This window comes from Tachyglossus aculeatus, chromosome 26 (assembly GCF_015852505.1).
Source record: "Tachyglossus aculeatus isolate mTacAcu1 chromosome 26, mTacAcu1.pri, whole genome shotgun sequence".
Classification (NCBI taxonomy): domain Eukaryota; kingdom Metazoa; phylum Chordata; class Mammalia; order Monotremata; family Tachyglossidae; genus Tachyglossus; species Tachyglossus aculeatus.
In genome coordinates, this window is record NC_052091.1 from 14,751,932 (window position 1) to 14,768,678 (window position 16,747).

At 58.7% G+C, this 16,747-nt stretch overlaps 2 protein-coding genes and 1 non-coding gene across 4 annotated transcripts; 2 read left to right on the plus strand and 1 right to left on the minus strand.

Moving 5' to 3' along the window:
• Positions 1–366: 366 nt before the first annotated feature.
• Positions 367–12,799, minus strand: SNX33 (sorting nexin 33). 2 transcript variants are annotated; one of them, XM_038767402.1, is made up of 3 exons: positions 9,737–12,156; positions 1,108–1,345; positions 367–451 (listed from the first exon to the last, which is right to left on the minus strand). In XM_038767402.1, exons 1-3 carry the CDS (start codon positions 11,214–11,216, stop codon positions 442–444), a joined length of 1,728 nt encoding a protein of 575 aa, XP_038623330.1. In that variant the 5' UTR covers positions 11,217–12,156; the 3' UTR covers positions 367–441. The 2 variants fall into 2 exon arrangements, with proteins under 2 accessions (XP_038623330.1, XP_038623328.1); XM_038767400.1 differs by adding an exon at positions 12,469–12,799 and having other exon boundaries at positions 425–1,345; positions 9,737–11,697.
• On the plus strand, positions 8,715–8,786 carry TRNAA-CGC. The gene has a single exon. It is a non-coding gene; the product is annotated as a tRNA-Ala (tRNA).
• On the plus strand, positions 11,215–16,425 carry LOC119945817 (nascent polypeptide-associated complex subunit alpha, muscle-specific form-like). Its single transcript, XM_038767004.1, has 6 exons — positions 11,215–11,743; positions 11,846–12,076; positions 12,697–12,884; positions 12,919–14,075; positions 14,111–14,555; positions 16,393–16,425. Exons 1-6 carry the CDS (start codon positions 11,215–11,217, stop codon positions 16,423–16,425), a joined length of 2,583 nt encoding a protein of 860 aa, XP_038622932.1.
• The last annotated feature ends 322 nt before the right edge of the window (positions 16,426–16,747 follow it).

The following is a 16,747-nucleotide window of genomic DNA, read 5'->3' on the forward strand; positions in this document are numbered from 1 at the left end:
AGACCACCAGGTCAGGCGGGCCCCCCTGAGCCCAGACCCACCGCTTCCAACCCCCAACCCCATCCCCGGGACCTTAGAGGTCTGTGCTGCGGATGGACTCGGGGAAGGCCACACGGGAGGAAAGGCCCACGGCCACTGGCTCAGGACAACGAGGGTGGGCGGCCCGTGGGTCAGGGTTGAGGCGCCGCGTGTCGTGGGCACGAGGGGTCTCAAATCCATCCCGAGTGGCTGGGGTGGGGGGCTGTGGATACAAGCTCCAGCTCCAGCCCTCTGATCGGGATGCCCCCGGAATGCCGGGGATGTGGGGGTCCCGCGCTCTCTCACCCTCACCACTGGAAGGACACGGGGAGGAAGGGAGGACACCCTGGGGACTAGGGCTAAGGTGGGAAGTCTGGGAGGGCGAGAGCAGGAATCGGGAAGAGAAGCCCACCACCGTGGCCTTTACTGAATTCTGCAGGAGAAAAAAAATAACGCCTTGTCAATTTGGAAGTAAAAGGCAGTGGATTTGGTTTGGGGAGGGGGGAGGGAGGGACATCCACTTCCCCGCCCCACTGCAAAGGGTCTCCCACTGCTGCTCTGTTCGACCCCGTCCGGATCGGGCAGCGGGATGGAAAAACGTCAAGCCCGAGACCCGATCGGCCCCGGGGCTCAGAGACCCGGGGAGGCCTCCCCTGGCCAGCCCATCTCTAAAGTCCTCCGAGGGTCTTCAACCGTCAGTCGCCAGGCCTCTTCCCGGCCTCCCTGCCTCTGCAGGCACGTTCCCTTGAACCCAGGTCCCCGCTTGGGCCGGAAGGAGGCTGAGCCAGGGTGGGTCTGGATGGTCTCAGAGTCATTAGTGTCATTACATCCTGTTTGGTCTCAGCGAAGCAGCTCCAGGTCGGGTGCGCACACACACAAACACACGCACACGTGTACACAGACACACACACGCACGCACGCACACACACCCTCAAGGGAAGGGGAGAAGGTGGAATTTGGTCACGTCTGTCCGGAGTTTCCCTTTCCGCTCAGCCTCCTGAAAGGTAGTCCTGCGGGGTCCCAACGGACGGAGGAGAGCGGGGGGCCCGGGGCTGGGGGGGAGGGGAGGTATGTTAGAGGCTGTCATACATGTGCAGGGTCTTCTCCAGCTGCTGGCTGACGCGCTGGAAGAAGAGGATCTGCTGCTTCAGGTAGGCCTGCATCATCTGCTTGAAGTCCAGCACCCGGCGCTCGTGAAAGTGGTTCATCTCGGCCTGCAGGGCGAAGCCGACCACCCGGCACCGTTTGCGGATCCCGTCCGCCTCGTCCTGGTCCATCTTGCCCTCGTCGCTCATGCGCTGGCTCTCCTTCACCTTGGCGAAGGCTCCTGAGGGAGAGGAGGCCGGAGACCCCGGACGGAGCCAGGGGTGAGCGGGGTCAAGGGGTTTGGCCCGGCGGGGGGACGCCGGGGAGGGGCCCCTGGGTCCTCGCCCTCTCCCGCCAACCCTCTAGGCTGACAAGCAGCCGAGAGGGGCCCCCCATGACCACTTTCCGCCTCCCGGGGCCAAGCTGGACTCGGGACAAGGTGGTCTCTGCATCAGCCTTCTCTCTGATCTCCCATCCTCGTGTCTCTCTCCACTTCAATCCATACTTCATGCTGCTGCCCGGATTATCTTTGTCCAGAAACGCTCTGGGCATATTACTCCCCTCCTCAAAAATCTCCAGTGGCTACCAATCAATCTGCGCATCAGGCAGAAACTCCTCACCCTGGGCTTCAAGGCTGTCCATCCCCTCGCCCCCTCCTACCTCACCTCCCTTCTCTCCTTCTACAGCCCAGCCCGCACCCTCCGCTCCTCCACCGCTAATCTCCTCACCGTACCTCGTTCTCGCCTGTCCCGCCATCGACCCCCGGCCCACCTCATCCCCGGGGCCTGGAATGCCCTCCCTCTGCCCATCTGCCAAGCTCGCTCTCTTCCTCCCTTCAAGGCCCTGCTGAGAGCTCACCTCCTCCAGGAGGCCTTCCCAGACTGAGCCCCTCCCTTCCTCTCCCCCTCGTCCCCCTCTCCATCCCCCCATCTTACCTCCTTCCCTTCCCCACAGCACCTGTACATATGTATATATGTTTGTACATATTTATTACTCTATCTATTTATTTATTTATTTTGCTTGTACATATCTATTCTATTTATTTTATTTTGTTAGTATGTTTGGTTTTGTTCTCTGTCTCCCCCTTTTAGACTGTGAGCCCAATGTTGGGTAGGGACTGTCTCTATATGTTGCCAATTTGTACTTCCCAAGCGCTTAGTACAGTGCTCTGCACATAGTAAGCACTCAATAAATACGATTGATGATGATGAGTCCCGGTGCGCCCCCCTCTCCATCCCCCCATCTTACCTCCTTCCCTTCCCCACACCACCTGTATACATGTATATACATTTGTACATATTTATTACTCTATTTATTTATTTATTTATTTTACTTGTACATATCTATTCTATTTATTTTATTTTGTCAGTATGTTTGGTTTTGTTCTCTGTCTCCCCCTTTTAGACTGTGAGCCCGCTGTTGGGTAGGGACTGTCTCTATGTGTTGCCAACTTGTACTTCCCAAGCGCTTAGTCCAGTGCTCTGCACACAGTAAGCGCTCAATAAATACGATTGATGATGATGATGATGATGATGCGGGCACGGCGGGCACACGTGACCCGGCTTGAACTCGGGCCCCGCCTGCCAGAAGTAGGGTCACGCCCTACCGGCCCGAGGGTTCGCCTAGGCCGGGCCACAGATTTCTGACCTGAGCAGGACTCTCGACCTCCTGCCACTTGGCCCTCAGCCCCACAGAATTTATGTACGTATCTTTAAACGACATATTAAATTCCTTATTTATCCGAATGCCTGCTTCCCCCTCTAGACCATACACTCGTTGTGAGCAGGCAACGTGTCTGCTTACTCTATTGTGGTGTAGTCTCCCAAGTGCTTAGTACGGTGCTCTGCATAGAGTAAGCGCTCAATAAATGTCATTGATATAGGCTGCAGGAAAGGGCTCTGGGGCTACGAGACGGAGAATTTGATTGACTGAGGGATTGATTGATTGACGGGGAATGGGGGTGGGGAGGTTTGGGATTTGTTGCCTATTTCCCTGAAGCTGGCTTCCTTGTAAATCACCAAGACTCTGATGATGGTGGTGGTGATGATGATGATAATGGTATTTGTTTAGTGCTTACTACGCACCAAACACTATACTGAGCACTACGGTAGATACGAGATAATCAGATTGGTCTCACATGGGGCTCACCATCTAAGGGGAAGAAAGAATGGGTACTCCTCCCCATCCCCCCCCCGCCCTACCTCCTTCCCCTCCCCACAGCACTTTATCTGTTTGTACAGATTTCTTTATTTTACTTGTACATATTTACTATTCTATTTATTTCGTTAATGATGTGCATCTAGCTTTACTTCTATTTATTCTGATGACGTGACACCTGTCCACATGTTTTGTTTTGTTGTCTGTCTCCCCCTTCTAATAATAATAATAATAATAATAATAATAACAATGATATTTGTTAAGCGCTTACTATGTGCAAAGCACTGTTCTGAGCGCTGAGGGGGAAACAAGGTGATCAGGTTGTCCCACGGGGGGCTCACAGTCTTAATCCCCATTTTACAGGTGAGGGAACTGAGGCTCAGAGAAGTTAAGCGACCTGCCCGAGGTCACACGGCAGACATGTGGCGGAGCCGGGATTCGAACCCGTGACCTCTGACTCCAAAGCCCGTGCTCTTTCCCCTGAGCCATGCTGCTTCGACCGTGCTTCTAGACCGTGAGCCCGTTGTTGGGTAGGGACCGTCTCTAGATGTTGCCAACTTGGACTTCCCAAGCGATTAGTACAGTGCTCTGCACACAGTAAGCGCTCAATAAATATGAATGAATGAATGAATGAATGAATGAATGAATGAAGTAAAGTTACATGATTTGTCCAAAGTCAAGGCAAGACAAGTGTCAGAGCTGGGATTAGAACCAGTCAGAAGGACCTGAGTTCCCATCCTGGCTCTGCCACTTGTCTTCTGTGTGACCTTGGGCAAGTCACGTCATTTCTCTGTGCTTCAGTTATCTCAACTGCAAAATGGGGATTAAGACTGTGAGCCCCATGTGGGCCATGGACCGTGCCCAACCTGATTATTCTGTATCTACCCCAGCGCTTAATACAGCAACTGGCACATAGTAAGCACTTAGCAAATACCAAAAATAAAAAAGCGGTGGGCTTCCCAGAGAGCCACGGAATCTCTTTTCCCAGAAAAATTGGAATCAGGATTGAGTCTCCCCTGCCGGGTTGGGGGGGTGGTCTAGGCGCAGTCCTGCCCGGAGGCAGGGGGATGGATGACCCAGCCTACATAAGGCCCCAGCAGGTAGAAGACTTTACAGTGACCTCACTCTGGAGGTCAATCAATCAATCAATCGTATTGATTGAGCGCTTACTGTGTGCAGAGCACTGTACTAAGCGCTTGGGAAGTACAAGTTGGCAACATATAGAGACGGTCCCTACCCAACAGTGGGCTCGTAGTCAATGGAGAAGCAGCGTGGCCTTGTGGAAAGAGCAACGGCCTGAGAGTCAGAAAACCTGGAGTCTCATTCCAGCTCTGCCAGGTGACCTTGGACAAGTCATTTCACGTCTCTGGGCCTCAGTTTTCTCAGCTGTAAAATGTTAAATACCTGTTCTCCCTCCTAATTAGACTGTGGGCCCCGGCTGGGACGGGGGCTGTGTCCGACCTGATTAACCTGTCCCTTCCTCAGCGCTTATTACAGCGCTTGGGACATAATAAGTGCTTAAGAAACACCGAAGTTATTATTCGTATTCCTCCCTGGGGATCAGTGTCGGTACCAATAGGGTTTATCCCAGGAGACCAGAAAGGGCCAGGTTTTTTTGAGGGGTGGGGAAGGGCCGAGTCCCAATCCATCCCTTGGTGGGGGAGGGAGGAGGGCTGAATATATGTTATATATATATGCTGAATATATTATATATGTTGCCAATTTGTACTTCCCAAGCACTTAGTACAGTGCTCTGCACACAGTAAGCGCTCAATAAATACGATTGATGATGAGGATGAATAACAACTTAGAACAGTGCTTTGCACATAGTAAGCGCTTAATAAATGCCATTATAAAATAATAATAATAATGGCAGTTATTAAGCGCTTACTATGTGCAAAGCAGGGCTCACAGTCTCAATCCCCATTTTCCAGATGAGGTAACTGAGGCCCAGAGAAGTGAAGCTTCTCTTCCTTCCCTTCCCCACAGCACCTGTATATACGTATATATGTTTGTACATATTTATTACTCTATTTATTTATTTATTTTACTTGTACATATCTATTCTATTTATTTTATTTTGTTAGTATGTTTGGTTGTTTTGTTTTTTTTTCCTCTGTCTCCCCCTTTTAGACTGTGAGCCCAATGTTGGGTAGGGACTGTCTCTATATGTTGCCAATTTGTACTTCCCAAGCGCTTAGTACAGTGCTCTGCACATAGTAAGCGCTCAATAAATATGATTGATTGATTGATTGATTGAAGCGACTTTCCCAAAGTCACCCAGCCGACAAGTGGCGGAGTCGGGATTTGACCCCATGAGCTCTGACTCCAAAGCCCGGGCTCTTCCCACTGAGCCACGCTGTTTCTCGATTCTGTCAGAACCCGGGATTCCCTCCCGCCATCCCACCCCAGCTCCAAAACAACTGTGCCATCATCACCATCATCATCAATCGTATTTATTGAGCGCTTACTATGTGCAGAGCACTGGACTAAGCGCTTGGGAAGTCCAAATTGGCAACATCTAGAGACAGTCCCTACCCAACAGTGGGCTCACAGTCTAAAAGGGGGAGACAGAGAACCAAACCAAACATACTGACAAAATAAAATAAATCCCGCTCCCTGGGCAAGCGGCCCCCGGGGCCCTCCACGGAAAGAGGGAAAGGTGTCTCTGGAAGCTCCCGCCACGGCTGCGGCCGTCAGGCGTTAGCAGCCTGGACTCCCCCCTGGGAAGGCCACATCTGGGTGGGATGCGGGAACGAGGTCCCAGCCAGCAGGGCTCTCTCCTCCCTGAAGTTCGGAAGGATTTCCCGATGGGTTGAGGGGGAGAAATCTAACCTGCTGCAAAGCCCGCTCCCCTCCCCTCAAATGTAAAATGGGGATTCAGTACCTGTTCCCCCGCCCACTTCAGACCGGGAGCCCCAAGTGGGACAGAGACTGTGTCCAACCTGATTAACCGGTACTACCCCAGATCTCAGGGCAGTGCTTGACACGGAAAGCGGAAGAAGAAAAAGAAATAAAAAAAGGAAGAAAAAAAAGAAGAGGAGGTGGAAGGGCAGAGGGAGCAGGGGGGGATGGAGGAAGGAGAGGGGCAGCAGCACCTCTGGGAGCCCCAGGTGGGACAGGGACTGTGTCCTATCTTGCTTCCTTTAATTGTATTTATTGAGCGCTTACTCTGTGCAGAACACTGTAATAAGTGCTTGGACAGTCCAATTCAGCAACAGATAGAGACACTCCCTGCCCACTTTACCTTCCATCTACGCAGGACTAAGCACAATGCTTAGTGTGGAGTAGGCCCTAAATATATACTATTAAAAGAAAACACTGTTCCCAAGCCAGAAGTCCAAGTGCCCAAGGCCCTCTAAGCCCCCAGCCCATCTGGTCCTCAATGGAGTAAGCCCTAAATATATACTACTAAAAGAAAACACTGTTCCCAAGCCAGAAGTCCACGTGCCAACCTAACCAGGGCCCAAGACCCTCTGAGCCCCCAGCCCGTCTGGTCCTCGAAGCCATCCCGACTCCCCGAAGCCCTTAGCGGGTGAGTCTGACGTTCGGCACGTCGCCCCCGAGCCTCCCTACGTGCACCTACCCTGACATCTCACCACCCCTCTGTTCGGAAAGTCCTTCATCCCATCTAACTCCAACCCCTCCTGCTGCCGTTCCCTAAAGCCGGCGATTCCGGATTAGTGCCCGTCAGTTGCGTCTCAGGAGGAGGAGTGGGGGGCAGCAGGAGCGGATGCCCCTGAAGACGGCAAGCGGCGTGGCTCGGTGGGAAGAGCATAGACTTTGGAGTCAGGGGTCACGGGTTCCAATCCCGGCTCTGCCGATTGCCAGCTGTGTGGCTGTGGGCAAGTCACTTCACTTCTCTGAGCCTCAGTTACCTCATCGGTAATATGGGGATTAAGACCGTGAGCCCCCTGTGGGACCACCTGATCACCTTGTAACCTCCCCGGCGCTTAGAACAGTGCTTTGCACATAGTAAGTGCTTAATAAAGGCTATTAAAAAAAAAAACCCTGGGTTTGTCCACGATCAGAGCTGCGCCGAAGAAGGGATGGGAGCGATAGCCCGGTGGCGTTGCCGGAGGGGGCCTCGGTTTGACCACCGGTGGTTGTCGGAGCACCAATGGGGAGCTGGGCCTTCCCAGCCAGGCGGAGATCAGGTCTAACCAGCTCTTAGGCCCTGGCATGGGTGAGTCTCCGCTTCCGCCCAAAACCACCTGACCAGGCTCCCAGTGGCTCCCAGTGGCTCCCAGCGGCTCCCAGACAGGGCACCGCGGGTCCCGGGAGCACCGACCCAAGCCGTCATCTGTCCCCATCCCTTTCCCCCTCGAGGGGAGCAGAGCCATTGGGCCTTCTGGGACGCGGTGCGACCGGGTGGGTAGCGTTGCCCAAAGCAGCCATCACCCGACCCTCCAGCGCCAGCTTCCCATTTGTCATCATCATCATCAATCGTATTTATTGAGCGCTTACTATGTGCAGAACACCGTACTAAGTGCTTGGGAAGTACAAATTGGCAACATATAGAGACGGTCCCTACCCAACAGTGGGCTCACAGCCTAAAAGGGGGGAGACGGAGAACAAAACCAAACATACTGACAGAATAAAATAAATAGAATAGATATGTACAAGTAAAATAAATAGAGTAATAAATATGTACAAACATATATACAGGTGCTGTGGGGAAGGGAAGGAGGTAAGATGGGGGGATGGAAGGGGGGAGAGGAAGGAAGGGGCTCAGTCTGGGAAGGCCTCCTGGAGGAGGTGAGCTCTCAGCAGGGCCTTGAAGGGAGGAAGAGAGCTAGCTTGGCGGATGGGCAGAGGGAGGGCATTCAGGCCTCGGATCCAGGACCTTCCACCAGGCCCGGGTGTAGGCTGTCGTCTCCGGGGGCGGGCAGGAGGGAGGGAAGGGGATAATCTGCTTGGAAAAGTAGGACTACGGGTCCAGGGAAAGCGGAGAGGCCGTGGGAGAGGGGGAGGGGGAGGAACAATGCCCTCTGGGAGGACAGGGAGGGGTGGGAAGGCGAATGGGAAATCCCAGCCCCGTGGAGAGGCAACTGGGTGGTCTGCACCCCTCCAAGACAGCCAGGACAGGACGACTCCCGCCCCACGGTCCCTACTCTACATCCTGAGCACGGAAGCAGCGTGGCTCAGTGGAAAGAGCCCGGGCTTGGGAGTCAGAGGTCATGGGTTCTAATCCTGGCTCCGCCACTCGTCAGCTGGGTGACTTTGGGCAGGTCACTTCACTTCTCTGAGCCTCAGTTTCCTCATCTGTCAAATGGGAATGAAGACTGCGAGCCCCACGTGGGACAACTTGATCGCCTGTATCCCCCCAGCACTTAGAACAGTGTTTAGCACATAGTAAGTGCTTAATAAATGCCATTATTATTCCAGGGGGCAGCTCGACCCTCAATCGTTATCGGTACTTCTTGAGCGCTTACTCTGTGCCAAGCCAGGGCGGGGACGTAGCTCAGTGGTAGAGCGCATGCTTCGCACGGATGAGGCCCCGGGTTCGATCCCCAGCATCTCCACGGTTTTTTAACAGTAGCCAAAGCTTTGGAACTAAAGAGTCCGCGTCCCACAGAGCGCTGCGTTCTGACAAAATATTACTGTAGTAATCCTCGGTGCAATCGGAATTAAGGAAATAATCGCTGCTTTAGGTACCTGGGAGAGGACAATGCCGTCGGTAGACGCCTGCTCCACGGGGTTCTCAGGGCCCCGGCATCCCAGCCCCTCTGTAACTCTCTGCCACCGCTGAAGCCCCTGCCTAGGTTTCGGTGTTCCCGGGTTTCGCTGGGGCAAGAACTGGGGGGGGTTGGGGTCCCGCAAAGGTCGCGGAAACCAACCTGGAGAGCGGCCGGCCGGCCGGAATCACTCCGGGGCGAGGGGACTGTGGGACAGTGGCCAACCCCGCGTGGTGAGGGGACTGTCAATACCAGCCAGAAGAGGCACGGAGCCCCCAGCCTCCCCGAGCCTCCCCGAGCCTCCCCGGCACGGTGGCTGGAACCAGCTGACCAAAGACCAGGGTTGGGGTCGGAGACCGGGGGGCAAGCGGGGCAGCCCCCCAAGGCGGAGAGGCGGAGTCGGGAGGAGGTAGAGGAGCCGGGACCGGTCCGATCTGAGAGGGCACCCACCCTGCCTCCCGTGAAGGCTCCAGGAGTGCCCGGCGGAGACTCGGCCCGCCGGCCACGGCCGTTTCCTCCCCTCCGAGGAGGCGGTGAGAACGCCTCCTCGGACGGGAGACGTTCCCGTCGGGAGGCGCGTTTTCTCACCGTTACCCCGTCCCCTCCCGAGCGCTCCGCACGGAGTGAGCGCTCGATAAGTACGACCGTAATGGACCGAACGGCGTTAGGCGCCGAGGGGTCCCCGGGGGCCGCTCTGGGGGCAGGGAGCGGGTCTCCCATTTCCGCCCTGAGCGAGTATCCGGTCAACCTCCCCTGTCGTCCGGGACCGAGCCGGACGGGAGACCCTCCCCGCTCACCTTTCTGCAGGTGGATGATGTCCGGGAAGTTGGAGAGCAGCCCCTGGTAGAGGGTCAGAGTGTCCAACATCTGGAAGAGGTCGTTCTTGGGCTGCTCGGCAAACATCTCCCCGACGGCCTCGTAGGTCTTGCCCGTGTGCGAGATGGCACCGTTGAGGGCGTCCGAGCTGTAGGGGGGGTCCAGCTGGAAGGAGTGGCTGACGGCCTGGAAGGCCTGGCCCAGCTTCTGGAACTCCTTGCGGAAGCCGCCCAGGTGCTTGCGCACCAGCTCCGAGGCCACGCCGCTCAGCTGCAGCACGCTGTCGTCCATCTTCTTGCTGAAGGCCTTGAAGGTGTCCACGCGGTCCTCCACGTCCTGCAGGTCCTGGTGCTCGGTGGGGATCCGGAAGGTGAGGAGGAAGCTGGCGCCCACCATCTCGTCCCTCTCGGCCCGCCGCTTGCCCATCTTCCACTGCTTGGCGTCGCCGCAGCTGAGGAAGTGGCGGAAGCCCTCGTACTGGGAGAGCACGGGGTGGCTGGTCATGTGGTCCATCCAGAGGACCAGCCGCCGCTTGCGCTTCTCGATGAAGTCCTCGTCGAAGCGGCCGGTGGCCTGCTTCTCGGGCAGGTGGGGCACCGAGATGACCGTGAACTTGTGCAGCAGGCGGTTGTAGAGCCAGTCGAAGTGCTTGTAGCGCCGGTAGACGGGGGCGCCGGCCCGGCCGGGCGTCAGCTTGTAGGAGATGTAGCTCTTGATGCCCTTGAACTTGGTCTGCCGGGTGGGGTCCTCCACGGAGCAGGCCAACGGGTGCGGGTTGGCCCGCCACTGGGGCCCGCGGGGGCCCATCTCGATGCAGTAGGTCTCGGCCACCTGGGCCGGCGGGGGCACGTCCCCCAGGATGAAGGCCTCCACCCCGGAGCGCACGAAGCAGGAGAAGCGGTTCAGGTTGCGCCCCACCACGCTGCCCCGCTTGGCCGAGGCCGAGCTGTCCTGGCGCTCCAGGGGCCCCGCGGCCCGGAAGCCCATGTGCTGCTTGGGGTAGGCCCCCGGGTAGGACAGGTTGAGCGGCGGGTGCCCGTTGGCGCCCGGCCCGGCCCCCCGCGGCTCCTCCGCCGCCGGGCCCCCGTCGTCCCAGTCGTCCCAGTCGTCGTCGTCGTCGTCGTCGTCCTCGAAGCTGCCCCAGCGGTGGCCGTCGCCGCCGTCGCCGCCGCCGACACCGCCGGCCGGGGCCCCGGGGAAGGCGCCGACACCGCCGGCCGGGGCCCCGGGGAAGGCGCCGTCGCCGCCGGGAGAGCCCGCGGGGCTGGACCCGGAGCGGGCGCGCACGACCTCCACGTAGGAGGCCGGGAACAGGCCCGTCTGGCCCCGGCTGTTCTGGCCCTGCAGCCACCCATCCAGGGAGTGCTCGCTGAACACCACCAGCTCCTCGCCCTGCTGGATGCTGATCTCCTCTTTATTTTCGCTCTGGAAGTCGTACAGCGCCCGGCCCTTCAACGCCATGGCTGGGGGGGAGCGGGGGCGACGCCCCCCCACCCCACTTGAACACGGGGGAGATCCGGCGCGTGCGCAAACCCCCACACGCAAGCGTCGCACGCCTCCTCGGCCCGGGGCCTACCGCTCTGCGGTGGTTCGACTTGCGGAGTTCGAAGGAGGCTGGGGCACGAGGGCCGGGAAACCGAGTTCCGACAAGGAGCGGGATCTGGCTTCTTCTTTTAGCTGGGAATGTAATGCTGGGGCAGCCTCCGTGTGGCTGTCACGCCGGGGGTGCCGCCTTCTCGCCCTGAGCGAGGCTGGAGTTTTCCGGGCCTCTGGTCCCCCCAGAATCCAAGCCGCACCTCAAGGCCGCCCAGGGCGGGTGGGGGGAGGCCCTTTTTGCTGGAACGAAGTCCTCGGGGAGAAATTTCCCTCTTGCAAACCACAATCCCGGAAATCCATCCAGGACGGGGGGAAAGTCTCTTCCGAGAGAAACCGGGGCACCTCTCTGACGGGCGACCGGCCGGGGAGACGGGGACGGGGGGCACGGGAAGGTGGGAGATTGGGGGGGAAAGGGGGAGTCGCTCACATTCCCGGCCTCCCTTCCTTCCCTTCTTTTGGAGGGCCTTTCGGGTTGAAAAGTCCACCGAGCCCAGGAGGGCCCGAGAGAAAAGAAAACAAACCCGAAAGCGATCCAAGTGTGGATGTGTCACGCCTCACTAAGAGAGGGCGGGTGGAGGATCGCGGGGGGATCCAAAGCTTACACAACCACTCCACGTCGGGAAAGCGATCACCAACTTTTCGGGACCACGACGGCACTCGGGGGTCCCCCAGCTGGGAGGGGCTGGGGGGGGAGGCCTGGACCCTGAAATCCGAACTGCTCCGGAGTAGGGGGGTCTAGGGTTGGAAGGATGGGGGGGGGGCTCGGATATGGGGGACCCCCGAGGCGATGGAGGAGGGATGGGGGGAGGCAGAGGGGGGGCTTTTGTTTGCTGGACTCTTGGTGGGGGGCAACACACACAGTGGCAGACACAGCCTTATTTCTCCCCCTCTCCCCCCTACACCCCCCTCCAAAGTCTCCCCCTCCCCGGGGCACTTTCCCACCTCGGGGTCCGGGCCGGGCTCGGCTGAGAGTTCAGCAATAAACTTTGTTTTTTAATCGGTAGGTCGATGGGGGGTGGGTGGAAGGGCTATTTTTGGGGGGGGGAGGAGGAAGGGTGGAGGGGAAAGGGGGATTCGGTGAGAGGGCTGCCTGGAGGAGGGGGCGAGGGGCCCCTACCTGGCAGGGCTCGCTCCTTGCAGCTGCGGGGGCCCCTCCATCCTCATCCTCCTCCTCCTTTTCTTCTTCTTCTTCCTCCTCCTCCTTCTCGTCGTCGTCCTTTCACTCCATTTTGTTGCCCCCAGGCCGGTCCGGGCCGCCCGGTGTCCCCCGGGTCCGGTCGGTCGGTGTGTGTCGGTGTGTGTGTGTCGGTGTGTCGGTGTGTGTAGTGTGTGTCGGTGTGTGTAGTGTGTAGTGTGTGTAGTGTGCAGTGCGTGCGGGGCAAAGTGTGGCGCCAAGTTGGTGTCGCCTTGGCCGCGGGGCCCCCGCCGCTCCACCGGCCGCTCCACCACGACCCCTGCTGGACCGACGCCGCCAGCGACGCCGGGCCGCTCCACGACGCCCCCTGCAGGACGGACGCCGCCAGACACGCCGCCGTCCCGATGGGGGGGACCATGTCGCCCCCTGCAGGACGGACGCCGCCAGCGACACCGCCGCCCCCTACAGGCCGGACGCCGCCAGCGACACGGCCTCCCTAGGGGGGACAGGGCGGCCGGGGCGCTCCACGCCGCCCCCTGCAGGACGGATGCCGCCAGAGACGCCGCCCCCTGCAGGACGGACGCCGCCAGAGACACCAACGTCCGGGGGGGGAGACCATGCCGCCCCCTGCAGGCCTTGCGCCGCCAGCGACAACGCCACCCTAGGGGGGACAGGGTGGCCGGGGCGCTCCACGCCGCCCCCTGCAGGACGGACGCCGCCAGCGACATCGCCGTCCTGGGGGGGGGAACCATGCCGCCCCCTGCAGGCCGGACGCCGCCAGCGACACCGCCGCCCTTGGGGGGACACGGCGGCCGGGGCGATCCCAACGCCGCCCCCTGCAGGCCGGACGCCGCCAGCGACACCGCCGTCCTGGGGGGTGGGGGACCATGCCGCCCCCTGCAGGACAGACGCCGCCGGCGACACGGCCTCCCTAGCGGGGACAGGGCGGCCGGGGCGCTCCACGTCGCCCCCTGCAGGACGGACGCCCGTCCTAGGCGGAACAGGGCGGTCGGGGTGCTCCACGCCGCCCCCTGCAGGCCGGACGCCGCCAGCGACACCGCCGTCCTGGGGGGGGACCATGCCGCCCCCTGCAGGACAGACGCCGCCAGCGACACGGCCTCCCTAGGGGGGACAGGGCGGCCGGGGCGCTCCACGCCGCCCCCTGCAGGCCGGACGCCGCCAGCGACACCGCCGTCCTGGAGGGGACCGTGCCGCCCCCTGCAGGACGGACGCCGCCAGCGACACGGCCTCCCTAGGGGGGGACAGGGCGGCCGGGGCCCTCCACGCCGCCCCCTGCAGGACGGACGCCGCCAGCGACACGGCCTCCCTAGGGGGGACAGGGCGGCCGGGGCGCTCCACGCCGCCCCCTGCAGGACGGACGCCCGTCCTAGGCGGGACAGGGCGGCCGGGGCGCTCCACGCCGCCCCCTGCAGGCCCGACGCCGCCAGCGACACCGCCGTCCTGGGGGGGGACCATGCCGCCCCCTGCAGGACAGACGCCGCCAGCGACACCGCTGCCCTAGGGGGGACAGGGCGGCCGGGGCGCTCCACGCCGCCCCCTGCAGGACGGACGCCGCCAGAGACACGAACGTCCGGGGGGAGGGGGACCATGCCGCCCCCTGCAGGCCGGACGCGGCCAGCGACACCGCCGCCCTAGGGGGGGACAGGGCGGCCGGGGCGCTCCACGCCGCCCCCTGCAGGACGGACGCCCGCATCGACACCGCCGCCGTCGGGGTGGGGGGAGCCAGGCCGCCCCCTACAGGCCGGACGCCGCCAGCGACACCACCGTCCGGGGGGGGGACCATGCCGCCCCCTGCAGGCCGGACGCCGCCAGCGACACCGCCGTTCCGGGGGAGGGTGGGAGACCACGCCGCCCCCTGCAGGTCGGACGCCCGCATCGACACCGCCGCCCGAGGGGGGACAGGGCAGCCGGGGCGCTCCACGTCGCCCTCTACAGGCCGGACGCCGCTAGCGACACGGCCGTTCGGGGGGGGGGACCACGCCGCCCCCTGCAGGCCGGACGCCGCCAGCGACACCGCCGCCCCGGGGTTGGAGGGGGACACGCCCAGAGTTGTTTCTTTTTTAATGGCATTTATTAAGCGCTTACTACGTGCAAAGCACTGTTCTACGCGCTGGGGGTCACACAGCGGACAAGTGGAGGAGTCGGGATTAGAACCCATGACCTTCTGACTCCCCTTCCTTCCTCTCCCCCTCTCCATCCACCCATCTTACCTCCTTCCCTTCCCCACACCACCTGTATATATGGATATATGTTTGTACATATTTATTACTCTATTTTATTTGTACATATCTATCCTATTTATTTTATTTTGTTGGTATGTTTGGTTTTGTTCTCTGTCTCCCCCTTTTAGACTGTGAGCCCACTGTTGGGTAGGGACTGTCTCTATATGTTGCCAACTTGGACTTCCCAAGCGCTTAGTCCAGTGCTCTGCACACAGTAAGCGCTCAATAAATACGATTGATGATGATGACTCCCAGCACTGCTTCTCTAGTGATCATAACAAACAAAATGGTCAACTGCTTCATCGCGGGGGAGGTTGAGTGACCTCAGAGCCTAGATTGGAATCATCACCGCTACCCAGGGAAGTGGACTGACCTTTTTTAATGGTAATAGTTATTCGATCAATCAACCATATTTTTTGAGTGCTCACTACTACTACTACTACTAATAGTAATAATAATAATGCTATTTAAGTACTTCCTATGTGCCAAGCACAGTTCTAAACACTGGGATAGATACAAACAAGGTAATCAGGTTGTCCCACAAGGGGCTCACCGTCTTAATCCCCGGTTTACAGATGAGATAACTGAGGCACAGAGAAAATAAGTCGCACAGCAGACAAGTGACGGAGGCAGGATTAGAACCCACGTCCTTTGACTCCCAAGCCCGTGCTCTGGCCACTAATCGCCTGGGAGAGTGCAACAGAGTTGGGAGACACGTTCCCTAAGCACTTACCACGTGCCAGGCACTGCACTAGACTCTTTGGAGAGTACAATATGACAGAGTTGGGAAACATGCTCCCTAAGCGCTTACTTACTACATGCCAGGTGCTGTACTAAGTTCTGGGGTAGGTATAAGATCATCGGGTGGGACCTGCTGCAGCTACCCGTTCTCCCTCCAACTTCCATCGCGAGCCCCATGTGGGACCTGATTATCTTGTATCTACCCCAGTGTTTAGCACGGTGCTAGGCACAATAGTAAGACTTTAACAAATGCCGTAATTATTGTCGTGATGATGACGATGATGATTACTAACCCCCATTCTTTTTTACAAAGAAATAAACGGTTGCAGTGAAGTCGGTGTGAAGTCAGTCAAGAAGCCGCATGGCCTAGTGAAAAGAGCTTGGGCCCGAGGGAGGTCAGAGACCCTGGGTTCTAATTCCAGTTCTGCCACTCTGCTGGGTGACCTCGAGCAAGTCGCTTTCCTTCTCTGTGCCCCAGTTACCGCATTTGTAAAATGGGGGTTTTACGGATGAGGCAACTGAGGCCCGGAGAAGTGAAGTGACTTGCCCAAGGTCACACGTGGCAGAGCCAGGATCAGAACCCACGTCCTCTGGCTCCTGGACCCAGGCTCTTTCCACTAGGTCAAGTTAGTAGTAATAGTAGTAGTAGTAGTTGTAGTAATAATAATTGTATTTATAAGGGATCTTCTGTGTGCTATGGACCGTACCGAGCTCTGGAAATCAAAAACATGGTGAGGATTAGATACGATCTCTGTCCCCCAAGGAGCTCACAATCAAAGAACAAAGGAGAGAAAGGGGTTCACTACTAGCTCGCCTGCCTCCCTTCTCCCAGCCTCCCAAGCCCGGCTGTCTGAAATATCGATCACCGGAGCCTCAGTTTCCCCTCTCCTCTAGCACCTCCATTCCCCGGCTCCTCCGACAGGCCCCTCCAACTAAATGGACACCCCTGAAATGAGCTGTAAGTGGGGAGTTGGAGCAAGTGAGGAAGACAAAACTAGCCTTTCCTTCTTTACTGCTTGTTCCCGTGGCTACTCTTTGTTGGAAAAGAGGGGTGTGGGTGGGGTGAGAGGAGTATGAATAGAAAAAGGTAAGCCTGGGAGGGATGGCCATGGGTGGGGATGAGACAGAAGGGAGAGAGGATGTGAGTCATTAAATACAATCGAGGAGAGCAAACAGTGGGTGGCTGAGTAGCTGGGAGTTTACATTTTACAAATCTATTTGATCAGTGGTGAAAATGAAAAGCCTTCACTGAAGCTGGCATCCCAGTGTGGGAATAA

Excerpts from the sequence above, each read along its gene's own strand:
- LOC119945817 (XM_038767004.1), top strand. The coding sequence starts at position 11,215 with ATGGCTGGGGGGGAGCGGGGGCGACGCCCCCCCACCCCACTTGAACAC. Across the intron at positions 11,744-11,845 it reads GGGACGGGGGGCACGGGAAG|GAGGGCCCGAGAGAAAAGAA; the intron begins GTGGGAGATTGG and ends CACCGAGCCCAG. Across the intron at positions 12,885-12,918 it reads ACGCCGCCAGACACGCCGCC|GACGGACGCCGCCAGCGACA; the intron begins GTCCCGATGGGG and ends CGCCCCCTGCAG.
- SNX33 (XM_038767400.1), bottom strand. The coding sequence starts at position 11,216 with ATGGCGTTGAAGGGCCGGGCGCTGTACGACTTCCAGAGCGAAAATAAA. Across the intron at positions 1,346-9,736 it reads CATCATCCACCTGCAGAAAG|GAGCCTTCGCCAAGGTGAAG; the intron begins GTGAGCGGGGAG and ends CCTCTCCCTCAG.